Source organism: Anas acuta, chromosome 1, assembly GCF_963932015.1.
Source record: "Anas acuta chromosome 1, bAnaAcu1.1, whole genome shotgun sequence".
Taxonomy (NCBI): Eukaryota; Metazoa; Chordata; class Aves; order Anseriformes; family Anatidae; genus Anas; species Anas acuta.
In genome coordinates this window covers 86,779,676-86,804,312 of record NC_088979.1, presented here as the reverse complement: position 1 = coordinate 86,804,312, position 24,637 = coordinate 86,779,676, and the positions used below count along the sequence as shown (strand labels likewise).

Here is a 24,637-nt window from a genome sequence, read left to right as displayed (position 1 = left end):
CTGCAACTAGGGGAATTCCTGAAATTTTTAGAAAGATCCCTTATGATACACCTTCCAAAAAAATTCATTACTTATTTTCTTCAAAGCTTCAGGTACTTCATTGTTCTAAGACAGCAAAATAGCAGTCATAGTAGATCTTTTCTAGGAGAACACTGAAAGATAAAATGAAAAGGCAAATCTAACAATGCACTTACTCTAATGGCCACTTTCAAAAAGGTATGTTTTCTTACAGTATTCTTTCTTACTCTTTTGTTTTCTTTCCTACTAATATATTGTGAAATCAGCTGTTTGCCTTTCCATTGAGTCTCATTTTTATCAGGTGTGAAGATTTAAAATTATTTTTGTCATGCCTCAGCATAGTCTCAGCATTCCTCTTTAACTAGCAACTAATATTCCATAAAATAAAATAAGATCCATAGATACAGCGTCATATTTTTGTATGAACAAGAAAACAAACAAAACAACAAAATCATAAACCCTAACTCCTACATTTTATCTTAGAAAACTTTCTTCATAGGCCATGTGATTCTTAAATTGAGGAGGAACACATCTACACAACTGACTGTAACACTAATTTATGGAAGTACATGGATGAATTGCAGGGAGACATGACAGTTTATTTTTTCCTTACTTTTGGTGACTTGCTTGACACCATTTAAATACTTTCATGCCCAGGGGTAGGAAACAGGACCAAGTCTCTCAAAACTCTGGTCATCCTGTGAAGGATAGATTGAGGAGATCAGATTCCTAGATAAATCTCTTCCAAATAGAAATGGTATGTCTTGACCACTCATTTATGAGCCAATTCCCAGAGAATTTATAAAAGAAGGCCTAAGCAGAAGGAAAAAAAAAACAAAACAAAACAAACAAACAAACAAACAAAACAAACAAACAAACAAACAAACAAAAAAAAAAAAACAGAGCACTAAGAGCCCACATGTACTGTCTGCATATAAAATAACATTCACTCGGTACTTTACTATAACCATATAGAGGTGTACCATATATGGTATCCAGCAACTGAAGTTGAAGCAGTAAGTAGGTGACACATTGCAGCAACTGGAACTAAAAACCAAGTTCCAAGGATGCTATGAGGAAAAAAAAAACATGCATACCTAGGCCCTCTTTCAAAGGTGCATTGTCCTAATTTTCAGAAATCAATTAGGCATTTATGTGCATGTTGAAACATAGATAAATTCTAGGAAAAAAAAATGCGCCATTTAAACATAGCATATTTTAATAAACTATTTCCAAATCATCATCACAATCTTTTTGAATCTTAGCCTTCATTTCTGACCAGTTCTACCACATTTTCTGAAGTTTGTTGTGAGATTTCGAGTCATATCTGAATACGTCTCCTATATGTACTTACGTACCTTGCACAGCTTTTTCTTCTAATCTAGCCTTGTAAGCTTTCTTCAAAGAATGATTTATTCAAGGTATAAAAAGTGTTACTTTAATATGTGAGAATTATACTACAATATTGTTCTCCTAGGAGTCATAAACAGATCAGAGTCCAGTTTGTGCTACGAAAAAAGAAATATGAACCTCACAGGAACTTTTAATCACAATAAGCTGGTGCTGAATTGAAGATCCATTTTGTATCACATCCCACTGGGCTAACAAAAGTCTGTTTGTTTACAGTAGTTTAATTAAAACTTTTAGCAGAAAAAAGGGATACTGAAGGTACTGCCCAGCTTTCAATTAAACTTGGTCTTACTCCAGAGAAAAGCTAAGTTTGTGTTTTCAAATCATAACATTGTTGCATAGTTTCAAAACATAGTTGCTTCTAAATATGTTTCAGTGATCCAATATTGTTAGGAAATACCCTTGCAGAACTTGAAATAATTTTATTCTGCACATTATTCTGTGGACTTCGAGAAAAGTGTAATTTTAACTCTGATGCAGTCTTACTTTTCTATCAATGGCTTCAGCCTCAGATCTGCACTGGTATGTTTATTACAACAGAAATTAGTGAAGCCACTATTAACTTCATTACTCTGCACCAATTTAAACAGAATAGATACCCAGAAAACAATGACAAAAACAGACAAAATACTGTTCACAATGTCACTCTATGTAACAGGCTGCTGAGATTTTTTCAATGAAAAATACTCTGAGATGGCATGAAGTACAGTTAAGAAAGATTAATCTTACTTCTCTGTATGCCTTTTGGAATTTGGGGTAAGGGGTAAGACTTAAGTGAAAAAGCTTTTGATCTTGATTATATCTATCCAAGGCGTTCTGCTGACTATGGACAACAGGATAATTGGCTATGAGACAATATTCTACACTCCTTGACTTTTCCCAAACTTTTTTTGGTTATGAAGATTGGTAAGCTTTTATATTCAGTAGGTATGGCAGATGATTTCTGATTCATTCTAGTATCGCATATGTTGGAGTAACAACCATAGTGGATTGGAGATCCTGAATGGAGGGGAAAATTCTGTCTCTCAGGAAGACACTGGTCATTGTTCTGAGCTACTTTAGTGGCAATGATATAGTGGGAATGATTTTGTTTTAAATCACACTTACTACTGAAGAGGTACTTCAAAAACAATTCCATTCAGAAAGGGGATGTTCCCAACCTGTGTTAAGACCACAAACTTGGACAGAATGCATTTCATGCTGAAATATGCACATTATTTGCTAAACTTTTTTCAGTACTTGACCTGTTCTGTCATTGATCAAAAATTGTTCGGTGTATAATTAGATATATGTGTGGAAATCACCATGACATGCTTTCATGTCTGACAACTGAGATCTGAAAATTTCACTGATATAATCACAGCTGCGTAAGACTGAATATGTTTGAATGCATATGGCATCATTTGCTCCAGACTTTTGTTGTCAGAAACTTAAAATCTGTATTATACAAGTCACTGGCAAGCAAAGTTTATCTCAGTTCCTAATATTGTGATTGTTCTATCTTGCTACTTAAAGTGCTTTTATATTCTCTTGCATAAAAATCCTAAATTATTTCTTCAACCCTATTATCTGAGAATACTTACGAGATATCAGAGGATAAGAGAGAGCAGAAAAATCTTAAAGATCTTGAAGAGATATTAAAAAGTATAGATACTTATGAACAAAGATCATAAGGACTACACAGTAGTGTACAAACCAAATCCAACAATCCATCTAACAATGACAACAATAGATTCAACTGGGATTGAGTTAACTGTAATAATTTAAATATTTAGTAAGAGCAGTCAAAATTGGAAGTTTCACAGTTACACTTAAAATATTTATCTGGATGCTTTAAAGTTTGAATTTTTTGATTTTTAGATTTTTATTTTTTTTCCAGTTGTGAATTTTGGACAGAAAATTACTTCATCTACTCTTATATTATATCATCACTTGCTTAATGTGACTAATTTTATGAACCTATCATACATAATCTAGTAACATTCAAAATCATTACCTGTTAGTACAGATTCCAAATTTGTACTGTCTTTATAAAATCAAGTGCAGCTAACATGATTGATTTCTGTCATTGTGATAAACTGTCTCTGATGTGAAAAGACTTCAAATCCATGTTACATAGAAACTACTTATATTCACTGAAAAACAATTATATACTACTTGAAGTACTCCTGATAACATTATGAATAATACAAAGATAATGCAACGACCTGAAATGAAATTAAAAGCTTAATTAGGATTCTAAATTTCTAAACAAATTCTAATCTATTTTTCTTACACAGAAACTAGTGCCAAAATAAAACAGTAGAACAGATTACATATTTGCACTTGTGAACAAATCCATCAGATCTATAGTTCATAATAAGATAGGACACAGTAAGTTCTTGCATCATGGTCATTTTGATTCTAAAATGCATCCTAGAAAAAAAAATTCCTTGCTATCTGCCAAAGATATACCTTTCTGCCAAAATATAAAATGTATGCATTTTTTTTAGAGATTTCATTAAAAAAAAAAAAGTTCTGTTCAAATCTAGCATTCTTCACAGATTTAGTATTCATTCCATTCCTCACAACACTCTGTAATTATCATTCTCTGAGATCTTCACATAAACCAACATGTTCCTTTGAAGAACATTTTCAAGATAGGTAATACATATAAACTATTATCGTAAATACTGAAAATGTTCTGAAGGTTCCCCTAAGTGTGCTACCTGAAAACATTATGGCTTTAAAATGCATAAAGTCTATTGAGAGCTCAATAGAAATCAATCATCTGAAAAGAAGCAAAATCAGTAAAAAATATTCAATATTATCACTAGATTAGTTCTTTAATTTCCCAAGACAAACATGGCTATGACTTCCACCAAGCAAAATATGTTGTTGTCAGTGTTGCCCTCCTTTCTTTCCTATTTTTAATTAATTCAACTTATTCTTCTACATTTATCAAATGAAAATATGACAAAGAGGCTATTTTACCTCAAAAATAACTTCTCCGAGAAGTGAGGGAACAGAAATGTTCCTATCCACTCCTTTACAGCATTCTTACAATTTAATCTCAGTCCAGACTGATAGTCCAGTATCAGAAGTGCTCGCTTTCAGAGATTCTGATTTTTCTAATACAGAATTTTAAATGTTTAAAATATAGCACCTTAGTTTCTTAAAACATATTGACAGAAATGTTTTTTTTTTTTTTAAGCAAACCTTTCATTTATATTGACTAGTGTCCAAGGTTTTTAGTAAATCTGTTGGAGCCTCAGAGAACTCTCCTGTTCTTCTTTTAATTACTAAAACAAAATATCTATTTTTTCTTTTAATTCTTAAAAACCTATTCTTCTTTTAATCACTACTGTTACTAATAATAATACAAGCAAGTCAGCCCAATTCAGAATAACGCTCTTACAGAATTTGAAAATCAGATGAATAATGCAGAGGACCCAGCACTGGTAAAGAAATACATATCTGCAAAGAGAAAACCAAGCAGAACATGCATCAATACAATGAAAAAAGTACATCTAGGAATAAAGAATGCAAACCTCAAAGCCTTAACGACACTTATAATGGAAAACAACAATTCTGAAAAAGATATAAAAAGAGAAAAAGTGGACAGAGGAAAGTGGTAAAGAATCAGTTACGCCTGGAGTTTTCATTGTGATACAGACAAAGGTGTTAACAAAATCCTTTGAAGGCATATAAGGAAACAGGGCATATAAAGAAACTTCCTCTGTGTTTAAGTGATGTAAGTGTCACTGAAATTCTGCACCCACAATACAAAAAAGACATTAGAAAAGATGGACAAAGCCAGGAAAGCAAAGTTACCTGCAACATAGGTTTAACACAAAGAGTACCATATAGCTTTTAGATTACATGTGGATTGATGCTATACACTAAACAGTGTTGATGAGTCACAGAATCACAGAATCACAAAATTTCTAGGTTGGAAGAGACCTCAAGATCATCGAGTCGTCTCATTTCTTTATGAATTTAATCAAACAGTGAGTATGGATTTATAAAACAAAACAAAACAAAACAAAACAAAAACACAGAAAACTGGTGTTCTACTGTTTCCTGTAGCTTTTAAAAATAAACTAGAATTATATCATGGAAAAACACGGTGACCTAGACATAGTGCCAGCTGCATTTCAAATATATATATGAAGTATAAATATCCAGGTAAAAAACATTAGCTTTCAGTTTAAACAAAAAAGACCTATTTATTAACATGAAATATTCAACATATTCCACTGTACTGACTTTTTCATGGATTTTTGGGGATTGTGGAGAAACAAATAGATAAAGTACATATATATGTACTCTTTTATTATTCACTTTTACACTAAAATGATTATCAGGATGATATATTTATTCCCCTAACCATTCTTAATGCTTAAATTAGACCACTGTAAGTCCCATTTTTATTAGTCTTGTCCATCATAAAAGAAGCTACAGTAATAACTTCAACAGATCCACAGAGTTTTGATATAAATAAATCAGTAACAGAATAAGATCTTGGCTATATATTAAACACTACCTGTATTTAATCCTTGCTGGTTAATAATTTAGTATTTGCAAAGTGTTGAAGTTTTCATGCTCCAAAAACATTATTTCCTCTAGCAAGAGCATCAAATGACCAGAATTAAGTGTTGGATTGCTTCTCCATTTTTAAAACTAAGTGTGTACTGATTGGGTCATTACAACTTTTTTTTTTTTTTTTTTTTTTTTTTTTAATACATTGTTGTGGTTTAACCCGTCTGGAAGCTAAACACCACACAGCTGTTCACTCACCCTTCTCCCTCCCTCTCTGGGATGAGGGAGAGAAATGGGAAAGTGAAGACTATGAGTTGAGATAACAACAGTTTATCAAGACAGGAAAATAACAGTAATGATAATAATAGTAGTAGTAGTACTAATAATGTGTACAAAACAAACGATGCACAATGCAATTGCTCCCCACCTGCTGACCGATGCCCCCAAGCAGCTGGCCCCCCCATCCCAGCTAGCCACCCCTATCTATTTAGCATGACATCAGAGGGTATGGAATAACTGTTTGGCCAGTTTGGGTCAGCTGTCCTGAATCTGTCCCCTTCCAGCTCTTGCTGCACCCCTAGTCTGCCCGCTGGCAGGACAGAGCGAGGAACTGAAAAGTCCTTGGCTTGGTGTAAGCACTGCTCTGCAACAAGTAAAACATCAGCATGTTATCAGCACTCTTCTCATCCTAATCCAAAACATAGCACTCTACCAGCTACTAGGAAGAAAATTAACTCTCTCCTAACTGGAACCAGGACATATACAATTTTCAAACAAGCAAACACAGAGATAATTTATCATCCTAATTTTATTGATATCATATTTGGGCAAACTCATTGTGTTATTCAAACTTACAAAAACACTCCTGTCATCATCTTGCAGAACACTCAGATGCCAGTACATTCCCACATAGCTTCCCTTGCTTATGACAGGGTTGGAGAAAGGTTTTGAGAATCATAAGTCAGCCATCGCTGAAGGCTGTTACAGTTACAAAAACAGTTACAAAAGAGGTAATGAAATAGGATAGTGACAGCAAATTTAGAAAGTACCAGAGCAGGTTGTATTTGAGGCGGCTTAAGGTTACAATATTGCAAGAACTTTCCCAGGTGTGTGAGTTCCTCTTTGTTTCTAAACCCTGAAATGCTCAGGAGTAATGTAAGGGCTAACAAAAGATGCTCAAGAAAAAGATACGTTTATGCTGTCAGTCATCACAAATGAGAATGTGTTTTCCAAAAACCAAAACAGAGTTTAAATAATACATTCTATGGCTCCAGGATGCTAGAGTATACTTCCAGTATAGTCCAGTATATTTCCAGTATAGTCCAGTATACTTCAATAGAATCATATAATTTTGACAGTGTTGTAAAATCAAGATAAAAGAAAAAAAAAATATTAAAAGTAATCACAGTAAATATTTTTAGTCTACTACTACATTCCCTCCTCTGTATTCATCTCAAATGCAATGATTACAACCAGTATGATTTTAGCTCTGAGCTCTTGAAGGAGGGCCCAGCTAAAACTAAGGACCCACTACACCAATGTGCAGTTACAAACACTACTTGTCCTGAGGTCTTTACGGTCTGATAAAAACACAACAGTGCTACCAACAGCTCTGATTCAAGAAATACCAAAAAAAAAAAAAAACACCACCACCACCACAAAAAAAAAAAAAAAAAAAAAAAAAAAAAAAAAAAAAAAAAGAAAACAGTAGCTGGCATTAACATGTTTTTAGAGTCTAGCTACTAAAAGGGAACACAGAAGTGCCCTGTCTTGTTATGGAAGGCAAAAGAACATAGCTTATCTGGTGCCAACAAATCATGAGAAATTAATAAATAAAACTGATCACTTGCTTATATAAAATAGCACCTATTTTGCCACCTTTCAGTAAAATAAATTTTGTCTGAACTTTCTTACATAACACAGGTGAATAATAGCTACAGTTTCTACCACACTAATGGGAAATTAACATTAAGAGCCCTCTCCTCATCTTAGGAGCACAGAAGCATTCTTATTACAGAACCAAATCATTTTCTGATTATTTTAACTTCACTTATAACAGCTGATTTTCATTGTACGCTTACGAACAGATATTGTAAGAAAACTCATATAATGTGAAAATAGCCTAATATACTCATCGCATATTGGAAAAGCTGCTCTAAATGTGTTCTCTTCCATTTCTTCTTTCCCTTCTCCTAGCATTTCTGATGGGACAGAGTCCTGTTTAGATTAACTTCATGTAAGGGTTTGTCCTTCATTAAAAAACCCTCAAGAAACTATTCTGAAATTTTCGAAGGTTTGAGATATGTAAATATCAAATTTAACATAGTCAGATGATGAGTGCAGCAGTCTAGTACAATCTTGTTCCAACTGATTCATAAACTAGAATTTGCCACACTCCGTCATTCATTACACTCCATTAAATCATTCAGTTAGAATATAAACTTTAAAATAGCTTGAGTCTGTGAGGCAAACACAACATATTTATTTCTCCTTTTCATCAGAATCAAAGCACAATTATTGTTTGAACTTAGAAGATATTCTGCAAATGCAGAAAACTTTGGCTTTTTTTTCTTACTATGATGGTCTCATTAGTTCCATTATGAAAAATCAGATTTAAAAAAATCTGAAGTTTCAATAGTTTGTTGGGATTTTTGTTTGTTTGTTTGATTGTGAGTTTTTATTGGTTTGTTTGCTTGTTTTCAATCAATGCAAGCTAAGATTTTGGGTGAGATGCCACAGCATATTTGTAGTGTATTCATTTTTCAGGGAAGAAGACAAAAAAAAAGATGTTATTGGGTGCTTAGAGGGGAACAGGTGCAGTGTGTAAACTTTAGTAAACAGCTGAGAATTCACACAAAAGAGAAATACCTTATAAAGGTCCCCCACAATTTAGGACATTTCAACTGGAACTTACAGATAACTACATGACACAAATGCCTATGAATTCTAGCTTCAATACTTCTGGTGTTCACAGAACAAACTGGAAATACAGTTAAACATTTTTTTTCTCTTCTACTACGTGCAGTGAAACATTCAATGAATTTTATCTTTGTACTGTGGCAAAATGTCTAGCCCAATTACGAAAATTTATTCCAACACAAATACATTCCTTTATAATATATTCCGGCTAGCATTGGTTCAGTAGCACTTGTAAATTTTGAATATTCAACAGCTGTTGGAAGATGCATAAAAGGGAGGAAGGAGCACACCTGAAGTAAATTAAATCTTAAATATTTTAGGTTCCCACACTAAATTAAATTTACCAATCGAATATGAACTTTTTTTTTTCCTGTAGAAGTTAATGTATCCAATGTCAGTTCACTTTCAAATATTTTGTGTATCTCAGAAAGGTCATGTGACCTTCATCTTAGAAATGCCTATTTCTGTTCTTTGTCTGGAGAGAAAAACACCAGCTCAAATATAGATGTTTGCTATGCATCTGTTTTGGTGAGATGAATCTTACTTCCACATACTTAGTAGGAAAGGAGTATGTTGGAGGTTTGCTGTAGGGCAGAAGTAAATATTTTATTTAAACAAATAAAGTGTTTTACTGATATTTCCACACCTGTTACTTTCTGTCTCTGTATATAACATAACACCTTACAGAAACAAATGAAATGACAAAATCATCCTAAATGATCAATAACTAGTAAAACAATCTAGTCAAAAACTCCATTCTCCAGTGACTATTCAATTCTCCCATGACTACTGAAACTCATACCCAACTCCCTTGACTCCTCTCATTGCATCAAAAAAATAAAAATAAAAATAAATACAATAAAAAAAAAAAAAAAAAAAAAACACAAAAAAAGCACCACAAAACACAAAGCCAACCAACTAACAAACCAAACAAAAATCTCCACAAAGGTGTCTATAAAGGTCTTCAGTGAAAAGGAACTCACTGTAAAACTGAAAACACCTAAGTGTAAAAGACAAAAGATAGTTCGTCATAGCCTGACAAAAATTGACTTCCAAAATTAGGATGAATAAATACAGCTTAATATTCTAGACAATTTAAGGACAGATGCTGATCCTTTGCTACTTGATTTGCATAAACATTAAGGACTTATACAATGCAGGGTTTGTTGTTTATTTGTTTTTAAACAGTTTACTTTTTTAATAGCAATGTGAGTTTATCTTGTTTTTTCTTTGACCAGTGTACTTACTATGACACCTTTATGGCCTTAGACTAAAATAACATGGTTTTGAAAATCAGTGTATCAGAATTTGCAAAATCTGTTGTGATGAAAGATTCAAAATAAGATCAGTACAGGTATCCATGAAAAGGGCCACAGCAAAATCTTTTTACATGACTTTATATAATGAATCTGTATAGAATGTTTCCACCAAGAGTCTCACCTTTTCCTGATTGTTTCATGCAAACAATTTTTAATGGCTAAACTCTCCCATCAGAAGACCTAGGAAGATACCCAGGCTGCCCAGTCATTAACTGACACAAATCAAGTCTCATAAGTTTGTATTGCTGGGTCTTACTTTTACATCTATGCATCAATACTCACAGATTCAACCATATGCAATATGGATTGCAGATTCAATGTAAGAAGTACTTTTGAAAGAAGCAAACAACATAAACATTTTGTTAGGCAAAAGAACCAGTATCATCCTCCTTCAAAGCAGTCACTCATTTTTTAAACTTCTAGGACATGTTCAGATTAAATGTATTCATACCATGGCAAAAACATTTTATTTTTTTTTTAAACTAAACTGTATTATCTGCACACGTCACTGACTATAAGTATTCTAAATAGCCCTGAAACTAAGCCAGATGCATTAGCATGTAAAAAATACATTCTCCATTTCCTCTATCTTGTATACACTTCTAAATAATGTTTGTGAAATGGGTATAGACCTCAGATGTCCCTCCAGATCCCCCTACGCCAGTACTCTAACCTTCTCAAATGAACCCCCAAATAGCAAGGCAGTCACAATTAGGTACCAGGAAATCTGTACCAGGAAATCTAGGACAGTATCCTGTCTAAGAACATTGTTTTCTTCTAGACAGAGAAAATTACAAGATTATGCATTTATGTTAAAAAAAAAAAAAAAAAAAAGACATCACTATGCGTCTATGCACAGTAGTTATAATAACAGTTATTTCAAAGAGTTTCATAATGAAATGTTTGAAAAATTCATCCTAATTAATTACTCATGAGAATTAACTTGGTTATCTGAATAAACAATGCCAAGATTTACAATAAGATCTGAATATAAGCAATGAATTCTTAATTACTGGTACAAGAGTCGGCAGAAACAAACCATTTTATAGCCTTTGGACATCTTAATGTCCCACTACATGTAGCAAAAATTTACATTAAAGTTGTCTAGTAGGATACAGTAAATTAGGAATGAATAATTATTTACAACAGTGTGTAGTAGAGAAGAATTAAATGTCTGATGTAATTACAAAACAATGCTTCTTATAGGTTAATACAACAAGAAAATATTTTTACTATTAATTCAGGATACACTATTTCAATACTTCATCATTAGCAGCACCAATTGTGAGGAATCTTGTAACAGTAAATGAAAGGCTTTAGGAATTACATATATCCAGAACTGCATTAATTTTAAGGATGTGTAAAATTATAATAACCACTATACTAAGAAACAATAACAGCAACAACCACAAAACCAAACCAAACAAACAAAACCTCCTGTATCTATTTTCAAGGCAACTGGATGCTTTTGTTAATAGTGAAATATTAGCCAATAATACATTGCTCCTATAATAGTGCCATATACGAACTTGCAATGTGAAAGACATTGTAATATCATCGTTCTAATCAAAGACTGCTGAAAGAAAAAAAAAATACGCTGGATTGGTTTCTCATTGATTTAATTTCTCTGGGGGAAAAAAATAAAAATAACAAAATACAATAGTCCAAACTGAACCAGATGGAACAAAATTGATCTAAATGGACGAAAATGAACCATTTGGATCACAATGGATCCCAAATGGTACAAGGAGTATTGGGGATTATCAGCACAGTTGGGAAATAAGTCTAAAACACAAAATGTGAATGATGAAATCCACAATCATTATATAAAATAGTTTAATTTTCACAAGCTTTACATTTGGGAAAATTTAGAGCATGCTGTCCACCCTCTTACCACTGTGTTTTTGTGGTATGAGAATATGTGGCCCGAAGCACTAAAACATTTGTTTTCTCCTATATCCTCTAATTCTATTTGTGCTGCATTCCAGAAAGAACTGTTTAAATTTAGTGGTTATTAACTCATCAATATCCATATAATCCAATTTAGATATAAAAGAGAAAAATTATTAGCATGACCATGACTTTCAGCACAGAAGCCTGGATTCTCTGTATTTTTTTTTTCCTTACAACATCTGCAAAGCAAAAACATGAAGTTCCTGACATTATACTGCAGTAGAAGGAAAGTCTAAAGAAGGCATGAGTCATTCACAAGCCTTTTTCAGACTTGGATAAGTACTCTAAAATGTAAATGTTGAACAATTCAATGTATGAACAATTTAAGAGAGACCTGTAACTCAGAAGCACAGTATGCTCAGAACGAAGAGTATAATTAATAAACTTGTCATCTGATAATTTCAAAATTTCACTGGTTTTAATAAATAAAATAAAATGTAAACATAATTTCCTTGATAATTATGTCTGTAAATGAAAGTATAAAATTTAGAAATTATTATAGAAAAGTATTATTTTTGAAGCATTTAAATTATAGAAAAGAAGTTATAAAGTCCAGTCCTTGCCCATCCCTGACCAAACACAATAGATGAACATCATGAACACAAGACATTTTTTCACAATTCAGATCCAATTATTTTACTATTCAAAAATAAAAACCCAAACAAAACACATACAAAATTTTAAACAACAGATAAAATAATAAAATAGAATTAAACCTGCAACTACAAAGTTGATACTAAATAGAGATAGACTGCTGACCAATTCTTAATGCCAGTGTACGGAGTAAATATTTTAGATGTTGCGTATTTTTGAAATAAGGATACTAATTTTGAATTTCCAGGCAATGATTCAGAATCATGTCAGTCTAGTTCTGATACTTTTGAAGAATTCGTGTTTGTATAGCAGTGAATTTAACATTTACCTATGGTACCTGAACACCATGTCCTCCCACAGACACACACACACCACAATAGTAATTCTTCTTTGCCTCTTCCTTGCATATAAAACTGGCACCAATTTCCAATGTAACCTGTATTTTATTTTTTTCACTTTAAATGGAATATATATTGCGGTTGAAAGGCAGACCAGAAGAAAAAAAATTGAAACGTTGACTTTTAGACAGATGATTGCAAATGATACTTGAACATTCAGCCATGGTAAGATCCAGCCCGTAAAGTGTAACACCTGAGTTACCTTAATGACAGTATGGATGATGTCTCAGCTGGAACAACATTGTGCTATTTTGAGAACTTTTTAGAATGTTTTAGACTGTGTTTTAGAATGAGGCATAGGCACAAGAAACAAGACACAGACACAGGATTTAAGTGTGGAATTAAGGAATTAATATGAGAACAGATTAGAAAACTACAAAATGAGGTCCTACTTGACTTGACTGAAGCCCATAAGAACAGAAAGAAATAAACATCAGGGAGTAGATAAAACTGAGCTACATCTCAGTCTTGGCAAAAGAAAAAATGTGTATTAACTAAGTGCAAATGGAAGAGATTGAAGTTGAAGTCCCAGTGAATTAAGGAGTGAAGAGACAGAAAAACTTTTCAACCAGACTAATGAGAGAGAAAAAAAAAAAAAAAGAAACGAAAAAAAACTACTTGAATGACTGAGTTCAATAAGTTTCAAATAAAATATATGATATGTTATCTGTAAAAAATCCCTTAAAAGCCTATGTATTCTATTTATAAAAGTCAATTACAATTTCTTAAAAAATTAAACGTGGTATTTCTTTTTCCAACAGCACAGTTCTGCTCTCAAGAAGTCCTAACAAAATTTTTTGAAATAAGAGTATTCAAGTATTCATGACCTGAAATGAAACAATTCTATTATTAGGCTTTGTTTACAATATAGTATGTGCATAAATGTTGTGTAATATCCTACTGCATTGTGTAGCAAAAAGGAAACAAAAAAAAGACATCTGAAAGAATGTAATTATCTCTTAACCTATATTAACATCATCACCTAATCGTAGTGTTGACTGTTTCATTTCACATTAACATCTGACTCCATGTATTTAATGAACATATTAATGAACATACTCATCTTTACTTTTCCAAAGTAGTCCTGTCTAGAAATAGTACTACACATCTAAATATTTGGCGTATTTATTTTCCTAAAACAGCCTCTTAGTCTGTATAAGACTATTCACTTGGTTGTGAAAGAATTTTCAGACAAATCCTGTTAATTCTGAATATGGTTCACTGAGCAGCATGATCTCATCAATTAAACAAGTTGCTAATCTAGTAAATCAGAACACACAGCTGTTTTAACTTTTTAACCTAATGGAAATTCTAATGGTATCTCCTGTCAGACTCATAGAAGCCTAATATGTTTCAAACAAGAGGCTTTCCTGCTGCATTGCACTACCAGTGTATGCTGTGTAAGCTTCATACTCTTTCTGCTAACCAAGAAAATAAAGAGCCGATAAAGAAAACTGTGAAAATGGAGCTTCAGACTAAACATTCTTTCATAAATAAATGTAGAATAACATTTAGTCTGTGTTCTTGAAGTTAGTTGGAACATTTTCAAGTTCCATGAATTTTCATCAGAAATGTAGTTTTTACTGTTTTGTTGAATTAAATGATTTATTTTATTTATGTTTTTTTGAGACATGCTGGGATTTCTAACGCAAGGAAAAAGAAAGGAAGAGAATGCTTGATGGACTGCAAAAAGAAAATTTTGGTAGAAATCCACTCTGCTAGCATGTTGTCCGGAGAAATGGTGCATGCCAAGCGTTCAAGGCCAGGCTGGAAGGTGCTTTGGGCAATCTGGTCTAGTGGAAGATGTCCCTATAATGGCAAGTTGAACTAGATGATCTTTAAAGGCCCCTTCCAAACCATTATATGATTCTATGTTCAGATGTTTTCATTATTCTTATGTTTTAAATATAAAAAATGAAACATACTTCTTACATGAGAAGAAGGCTATGTCAAAGAGAAATGCAGAACAGAAGCAGTCATGTTCTACAGTGAAATCTAAGCCTCTTTATAGCAGGGCATTACCTCATGTTCTTTTAGTATGAAGTTTCTCCTCAACAGTGAGAAGACAATAACATCTCTAATCTGTTGGGACTGTGAAATGTTCTAATGCATACAGTACATTTGTAACATCTATGACACATTAACTTGGTCTGGAAACCCTCAAAGATCAAACTTCACATGAAGAAAATATCATTTTAGATACTGTTAGCAAAGAAGGAAGAAACACTTTTTTCACTGATCCGAACATACATTTGAAGCTGCTTGAAGACACTAGAATAGCGCAGAGAAGGCTGATGGAGCAGACAAGGCCAAGCAGAAGGGTAAGGCTTTGCACTGCCGTATTACTGTCTGCCAGATAGGTACTAGAGTGTATATTCGCTTTTCAAAGAAATGCTTAAAACTGTGAGACAGAAAGCCAAATTTTCAGTGGTTTGGAAAAATGCATGATGTCTGCTACTTTTTATATATGCATTAGAAAGCATCTTTATTCCTTTTTTTAATCCAGATCTTGGTGTTTGATGTGGTGATGGTAATTCATAGAAAAATATTTACGAACTATTTTAGCTTCTTCAGTTCAATATATCACTTAGCAGTTACATCATTTTTATACTTTTTGATTTGTTTTCCTTTTTGATTCAGCAGTATTACAGGCAAGAAATAGCAGCCTAAATTTAAAAAAGGTAACTTTTAATATTAAAATACCAAAGACATACTTTATTTTATTTATTTATTTATTTTAACTCTAGGCTATAGATTAGTAAAAGCCCGAGGACCAAAACGGTACCTTTAATGTTAGGCAGACCTAACTTCTTTCAACCTGAAATCCAATAATTCAATCCAGCAATTCAAATGTACAATGATCAGTTTAACAGTCATTTTTCTTATGCAGAAGTAAGAATTTATGACATGAAACCTGAGTTTAGTCAAGCCATTTTATTCAGCTGAACCTATCAACTTGCAAAATATCAGTTTAGAATTAATTCTTCATACCCATTACCATTTCAATCATACAACAGAGAAATGAAAGAAACTACCAGGAAACTAGAATTATTATTTTCCTTATGTTGCTCAAAGAGCTTGTAAGATGAAAAGCATACAAATTGGAACTGGACACATAGGCACTAAGTGGCTATTCTGTCACACCACATTTGACAAAAAGCATCCTCAAGGTTCTTTGATTAAAACATGAAGCAGGCAAAATGAGCAAGGCACTTGTAAGACTTAGTTCATGAAATATTTCTTGCACAACTCAATGGTTAATCGCGTTTCTTCCACAAAATTAAAAAATAAAGCCTGTTACTTTTGCTGGTTATAAACATAAAATGGAAATTAATGGGCACTTTAAATAAAGACCAAATTGAGTCTGTAACTGTGGTAGTACTACATTATACCATGTAATCCTATATTTAATAAGGACAACAGAAATATCTTACCATAATTGCCACTAAACACTCTACACTAGAAATCTACCTCAAACGAACTGTAAAACTATACAGACTATCCAGACCAGCAAACTTCTAATTACTGCAGGAAAACAGGAAATGAGTTAATCAAATCATACCTGGAGAAATTGGTTGGTTTTCGCATGACCCACGTCTCCAGACTCTATCTGTGCTCTTGACAGCTTCTCTTCGGTTTCAGTTAGCCAATGATTAAAGCTCTTCATGTCACAATGAAAAAGTCGCCACTTCTCAAAAGATTTGTCAAACCGTCTACAAGCATAAAAGGAGATGAAGTAATTATCTATTTATTGACACTTTATTTGTTTACAACAGGGGGAAAAGGAAAAAAAATAAAAAGTTGGATTTCTCAGATTAAATTTGTGCAACGTTGATGGCATTCCATATTAAAAATTTGTAAAGTTGTATCAAACAGAAACATGGTAGTACTTCTGCATAGTGAAAATATTGTTAAACATATGTGTCAAAAATCAGTCATCCAATTTTAATGTTTTTTGATGTTTCAAATGAATTCCATGGTCATAACATGTTTTCAGTTAACAGCTTTAAGACCTACTCTAACTCACATCACAGGTTTAACACACACAGACCACAGTGTAACTGGGTACATGCCCATATACTTAGCATGAAGAAAACACTAGTACTGCTAAAATGCTCCTAACACAACACAGTTCAGTAAGTTGCTGTGGCTACCAACACTGCAAACATTCTCTGTGGGTTAACATACTGGTTTTGTGTTGTGAATATACAACTACTTTCAGATCCCTTTTCAAAGGGAAAATAATTTAAAAGATCTGTGACACATCTGACCCACCATACCATAAAACAAAGAATGAAAATCAGTAGGCAGATTCTTGACATGCTTATTAACAAAATTTAGTCCCATGACCCTATTATGATTAAAGGACTTTTCTTTTGTAGAAATATGATTTATAATATTATAATATTGCATACAGATGCAAAAGGTTACATAATTTATGAAATCTGCTTTTGTGAGAGATTCCATAGAATCTATATGCCCCAGATAATTCCAAGCATATAGTACAATTCTGCTCCAAGTTTATGGAAAGAAACTTATTTTTTCTGCCTCCCCAGTGGATGCAAATGTCCATCTGTTTTTATTGCAAAGAAAAGCAACATCCTTCAAAAGACTTTCCACTTTTAGTGTGTAAAGGGAATATTCTCCTACTTTTATTAAACACTTTTTTTTTACGGTTTTATGTGTTTCATTTCAATTTGAGTATTTGATAAAGATAGTTATGCAAAAATAAAAATGTCTGAAATACATGGATGAGTGAAACAAAATTAAGATATTTAAAATATAATTTTGTACAATAACTTAGTATGAAAAATATTATTTCCATGTCTACCAGTATACAGTCCACTACACACAAGACCATGTACGCACTTCTGGCACTTTGGTAAATCTAATCTGTTTTTGTTCAGAGTGACTGATTAATCTTGTGGTTCAAGATCTGTTGACTCCTGTCAAGTATGAAAGACATGAAATGAAAACAATTTATTTTGAAGATGGCCAATGTTTAAGGAATTCAGTTATCCTACATTTTGGATTCCTGTTGACAAGATCACTAATCAGAGATTAGCTAGAATGCTTTGTTAGCAGATCATCATTAAATAAACTACTGTTGTTTAGTTTAATAATCCTTCTTTGTAAGTTTATAATAGGTTTTAGGGTGTACTTAAAGGATAACAATAAAGATGCTCTATTATTTTTCCAGGAAGTAATCTGGTTCTGTGTGAATAAACTGTAATATTCAAACAATCATTAAGAGTTTACTTCACCATATAAAAACAGGTTACTAACAAGGAACACTGGTGATATCTTCAATTGTATTGATGATTTTGGGGGGGAGGGGAGGAGAGAAGAGGAAGACAGAAAACAGATTTTTTTTTTCTCTTGTTTATATACTCCCAACTACATTTTCAAATTTTAAAAACCTGTAATACCATATAGTATGAATAACATTAATCCCTTCATAACTATCTATGCATGGCTATGTACTTTCCTCATAGTAACCAATTTTGATAAATAATATGCTAAACTGAGTTGCACCAGCAATCAGAGACTTTGAACTTCCTCTTATATTTACTATAAGATAGGGAAAATAAAAGGCAAATACACAATGAAAGATCTACAAGAAGATTTTTTTTTTTATTAAACAAAACAACAAACATTCAACCATGGGAAGTAGTTGAGATAAAAGTACTCTGCCAATTTGGTAATAAGATGGCCAAGGAGAGTGTTCCCCCTCTTATAACAAGAAGGGAGATCTGGTAATATCAGACATGGAGAAGACTGAGGTACTCAACAACTTCTTTGCCTCAGCCTTCACTGCCAATCAGGCTTCCCACATCTCTTGTTTCTCTGAGCATGAAGATGAGGGCTGGAGGAGCAAAGTCCCTCCCACTGTAAGCAAAGAACAGGTTTGAGATCATCTGATGAAACTGAACAGGTACAAGGGGGGTGGGCTTGGTGCTATGCATCCCAGGGTCCTGAGAGAACTGGTTGATGTAGGTACCAAGTGTCTCTCCATCAGGTTTTAAAAGTCATGGCAGTCAGGTGAAACCCCTGGTGACTGGTAAAAGGAAAACATCACTCCCATTTTTAAATAGGGAAGAAAGGAAGACCCGGGGAACTATAGACCAGTGAGCTTCACTTTCTCTGCCTGGGAAGATCATGGAAAAGATCCTCCTGGAATACATGTCAAGGCACATGTCAGTGGATAAGGAATTGGCTTGAAAGATGTACTCAGAGAGTTGCAGTCAATGGCTCTATGTCCAGGGGAGGCTGGTGACAAGTGGAGTCCCTCAGTGCTGTTTAATACCTTTATCAATGAAATAGACAACGGGATCAAGTGCACCCTCCGCAAGTTTACAGATGACCCCAAGCTGAGTAGTGCAGTCAATACAACAGAAGGAAGAGATGCCATCCAAGGGGACCTGGACAGGCTGGAGAAGTGGGCCCATGTGAACGTAATGAGGTTTCAATAAGACTAAGTGCAAGGTGCTGCACCTGGGTCAGGTCAATCCCAGATATGAGTACAGACTGGAAGCAGAACTCACTGAGAGCAGCCCTGCAGAGAAAGGCTTGGGAGTTCTGCTGGACAAAAAGCTTGACACGAGCCAGCAGTGTGTGCTTGCATCCTAGAAGGCCAGTTGCAGCCTTATCTGCATCAACAGAGGAGTGGCCAGCAGGTTGAGGGAGGTAATTGCCCCAGTCTGCTCTGTTCTTGTGAGGCCCCACTTGGAGTATTGCATCCAGGTCTGGAGCCCTCAACACAAGAAAGATGTGGGGCTGTTAGAGCAGGTCCAGAGGAGTGCCATGGAGATGATCAGAGGGCTGAAGTACCTCGCCAATGAAAAAAGGCAGAGAGAGCTAGGGATGTTCAGCCTGGAGAAGGCTCCTGGGAGACCTCATTGCAGCTTTTCAGTGCTTAAAGGAGGCTTATAAGAAGATGGAGTGCAACTTTTTGCTCAGGCAGATGATAGGACACAGGGGAATGGTTTTAAAATAAAAGAGAGGAGTTTTAGATTAGAGATTAGGAGGAAATTGTTCACTCAGAGGGTGGTGAGGCAGAATAGGTTGCCCAGAGAGGCTGTGGATGCCCCATCTGTGGAGGCGTTCAAGGCTAGGTTGAGGCCCTGGACAACCTGGTTGAGTGGGAAGCATCTCTACCCATGGCATGGGGGTTGATCTTGAAGGTCCCTTCCCACTCAAGCAATTCTATAATTCTATGACTGCATGAACAAATGATCAGTCCTGCCATTAAAAACAACGACAAAAAGATAAAGAAAGATGCAGCCTGGTACAAAACAATCCTTTCTAACATTCAGGATACACAGTCTTACTAGCTAAAACTAAGAATCACAGAACTGTAGGGGTTGGAAGGGACCTCGAAAGATCATCGGGTCCAATCCCCCTGCCAAAGCAAGTTCCTCAGAGCAGGCTGCCCAGGTAGGCGTCCAGACAGGCCTTGAATATCTCCAGAGAAGGAGACTCCACAACCTCCCTAGGCAGCCTGTTCCAATGCTCTGTCACCCTCACCATGAAGAGGTTCTTTTGCATGTCAGTGCGGAACTTCCTGTGCTCTAACTTGCAGCCATTGCCCCTTGTCCTATCCCCACAAACCACTGAGAAGAGGTTGGATACATCCTTCTGTCCCTCACTCCTCAGATATTTATATACACTGAGGAGATCCCCACTCAGTCTTCTCTTCTCCAGGCTGAACAGACCCAGGTCTCTCAGCCTTTCTTCATTGGGAAGATGCTCCAGGCCCCGTATCATCTTTGTGGCCCTCCGCTGGATTCTTTCCAGGAGATCTCTGTCTTTCTTGTACTGGGGAGCCCAGAACTGGACACAGTACCCCAGGTGAGGCCTGACCAGGGCAGAGTAGAGGGGGAGGATCACCTCCCTTGACCTGCTGGCCACGCTCCTTTTAATGCACGCCAGGATCCCATTAGCCCTCTTGGCCACAAGGGCACACTGCTGGCTCATGGTCAACCTGTCGTCCACCAGGACCCCCAGGTCCTTCTCCTCAGAGCTCCCCTCCAGCAGGTCATCCCCCAGCCTGTACTGATACTTTGGGTTGTTCCTTCCCAGGTGAAGGACTCTACACTTGCTCTTATTAAATCTCATTTGGTTTCTTCACCAATTCTTCAGAAACGGGGAGGAGGGGAGGTGATGTGGAGGGTAAGGGAAGGAGAGGAGACTTAAGAACAAGAATTAATTTACAGAAGGACTCCTCTAAGTTTTATGCACTGATTGCCTTCCCACAGGAGCTAAGTCTCTGTTCCCTACAATAGCAAGCCGTATTAAGTTTTTAGTATACTGTGAGGCTGTTTATAAATAGTATTCTCCCATATTTTGTTTTGGAACCCAGAACCAACCAACCAAGAAATTGTCAGAAAATACCAAATAATAAATAAAAAAAATAATCAGCACACAAACCTGGGAAAATAGAGACAGAGATTTATAGTAATTTCTGCACAATAGTAGTTGGCGGAATATGGCTGTTGAGGCATCAGATTGAATACCACAACACATTTTTCAAGAATAAGCAGAGTTCACGAACTCAAAATAGTTCCGTTGCACATGTTAGAGAAGAGTTTAATTTGATAACATCTCACAAAAAAAAAAAAAAAAAAGTGTTATGGTAATCAGATATCTTGTATACTGCTGTAACATCTTACACCGCAATACTTTTCTTCAGTGTTCTCTTCCGTTCACACAGTACAAGCCTCTTCAGATGGCTAGGTATTTGAGTTGTGTACTTTGCATTTTTTTCTAGTTATGAAGCAATGCCAATTGGAGACATGCCAGTTTTCAAAACACTGGCTGGAAAGTGGTCTGCTTTTCATTCCTGTTATGAAACCTGGCCATTATCACAATACAACTCTTAATAATGTTCAAACTGCCAGGAAGAAGCACCTTAAAATTCCTAGGAAATTTTATGACAGTTCTACTTAGCTACAGATGAACACAGGAGTTGTGCAGGATCTGCCATATGTGTTGCATTTCTTTGCATCATTGTAAACAAAGACTATTGATCTAATTAAAAACTGAATTCAATCACTTATTAAAATGATCGTGATGATTTTTCAATTATCATGCTATTTTTCCAAATTTAGACAAAACTGAAAGGCACTTTTTTTTTTTTTTTTAACCTTACTGTTCTCTGAATTAAATGGAAAAGTCTTATTTTACATTTAAGAATATCACATGGAAAATAAAAGTGAAAATCCATTTCTTTTGGTCCAGTATGGTTTCTCATTTTGAAAAATACATTAGAGCAGAACTCCTCCTATTCCTCAGGAAATGAAATTACTTTTCCACAGCATGAGGAAGTTTATCAGCAGCTTAAATGCAAAAATTCAGTAGGGGTTGATATTAATATCACAGAATTTGCATTCCAACATTTGCAAATTGAATCTCCCATCACTCTCCATTTTTCTTCCCTTTGCTTTGGATACTAAAAGTTGCAAGGAGAAGAAAAGACAACAGTTGCAGGGAGAAGATATGTACAGTTAAAACTTACAAATTGAAATACTAGTGCTTGTTGTTCAGGTCTTAAAAACAAATAAAACTTTGCTATCCTTGGTATAATAAGTATTAAGCACCAGTGGGGGGAAAAAAAAAAAGTGGGAATTTATGAACAGGCAAATCCACTAAAAATCAGTTCTCCTTAGGTGATTAGCTGTACTTGAACACTATCATGCTGACAAGAGAAGTTTTGTTGCTGCAGTGGCAGCTCCATTCTAAATGGGATGGAAGGAAATGTCACCATGCAGCTTCGTGATCACACTGTTTTAGAGGACCACCTCCAGAACACTGCCCAAGTATACCCAAACGAGAGCTCCCCCTGCTAAATCTGTGTAACACAGTATTTTATATAAAGTACTACTTTAAATAGCTTTTTAAAATTTAAAAGATTTTTTTTTCCATCTGCAGTCCTGTTAATATGCAATAAGATCAAAATTCACAAAAGCAGAAGAGTAAACTCAACATACATTGAGTAACTGCTAAGATGTTGAAGTCTTGGCACAGCAGAATGTAGATAGAAAAAAATCATAAGTGAGTACATAACAGAGAAATCCTCTGAGAACTACAAATGTTCATAAAAACGACATCTTCCTCAAGAATCTCCAACCACACAGTTTGGAGGCTAGGAAAGTATTGTTACAAGCCTCACAATTCTTAAATGCTTACCTAGGGATCCAGCCTTGTTTGCAGTCAGAGACAAATCATAGAGCTAAAACAAACAAAATGTGTATTGACTCATCCATATCTCCATCTACTCAATCCCTTTCTGTTTGATGATCACATGTAGAAATGGGGGCAGATAATAGGTAACTGTCCAGTATCTGGGCAGTATTTCCTCTTTGTTACCCTGTCCTGTTTTTCTTAACATACACTTGATAAGAAGATAGAAGAGAACACGCTGAAGCCAAGCATGAAGTTCCATGTAGACTCCAGACTAGAATGGATGACTTGCATAAATTGCAAAGGGCTTAAGCAGTGTACATGAGCTCTGACACTTATCAAGCTAGCCTTATTCTTCTACTTTGAAAGTTAAAATTAACAAGTAAAAAAATTGGTACACCTGCCTAACTTTTCTATATACACAGCTCCTTCAAGACAGAGCTTAACATGTTCCCACCTGGGATGCCAATTTCCTTTCTTCTCATTAGTACATAATGGATTTTTTTTTTTTTTTTTTTTTTTTTTGAGGGGGGGGGACAACTGGGGGGAGAGGGAGACACTCTGGAATGCAAAAAGCAGACAAAGGCAACTCCTGAAGCAATTTTCAGTGCAGTTTACATTAAGCTATAAAAGTATCGGCACTCTTGCTTCAGAGATGATCACTCTTCTAACTATTCAGACTTAACTTGGAGAGGGAAGAAAGCAACTCAGAAAACAACATGAAATTAGATATAAGCAAAAACTTAAATTCCTTGGTATTATTGTACCTGATATTGCACAGCTATTTACAGATATTAAATCAGATATGATTTCTGTGGAACTCTATACAATGTGGTTGTACTTGATGTTCCAAGTCACAAGGCTGGCATTTTTTGGAAGTTACCAAAATGTAGGTGAAAAACTTTTGAGTAAAGGAAAATCACAAACATTAGACAGGGTGCAAAATGTTTTTGGTTTGTTCTCTTAGAGCAAATAATCTTAATTTTGCATCCGTGTCTCAATTTGTTCCCTGAAATTTTGATATAATTCCTTGATAAACTGTGAAATCCACTTCTATGATCTATTCTGCTTTAGCAAAGCTTCACAGCCAGTTGGCCTACATGAAAAAGAATACTATTAGTTATAAAATTTTCTAAGTGTCACAACTTACATCATTAAAAGGTTTATCATTAAAGATACTCAGTCTTCATCATATTGCAAAAATATTCAGGAAACTTTATTTCTATAGTGTTGCTAAACAACGTACTGTAGGATTATGTTAATATTAACCTACAAATTATGCAATTTTGTCAATTTGATTCAGCACTATTAGCACCTTGTAAA

At 34.7% G+C, this 24,637-nt stretch overlaps 1 protein-coding gene across 14 annotated transcripts in view; it reads right to left on the bottom strand.

Annotated features, from left to right (window-relative positions):
- DMD (dystrophin) overlaps positions 1–24,637 on the bottom strand; it is a 1,220,482-nt gene that overhangs the window by 564,760 nt on the left and 631,085 nt on the right. For all 14 annotated transcript variants that reach the window (XM_068686720.1, XM_068686803.1, XM_068686735.1 and 11 more), the window contains one exon: positions 16,695–16,845. In XM_068686720.1, the coding sequence (XP_068542821.1) occupies positions 16,695–16,845 (151 nt within the window). The remainder of the gene's footprint in view (positions 1–16,694; positions 16,846–24,637) is intronic.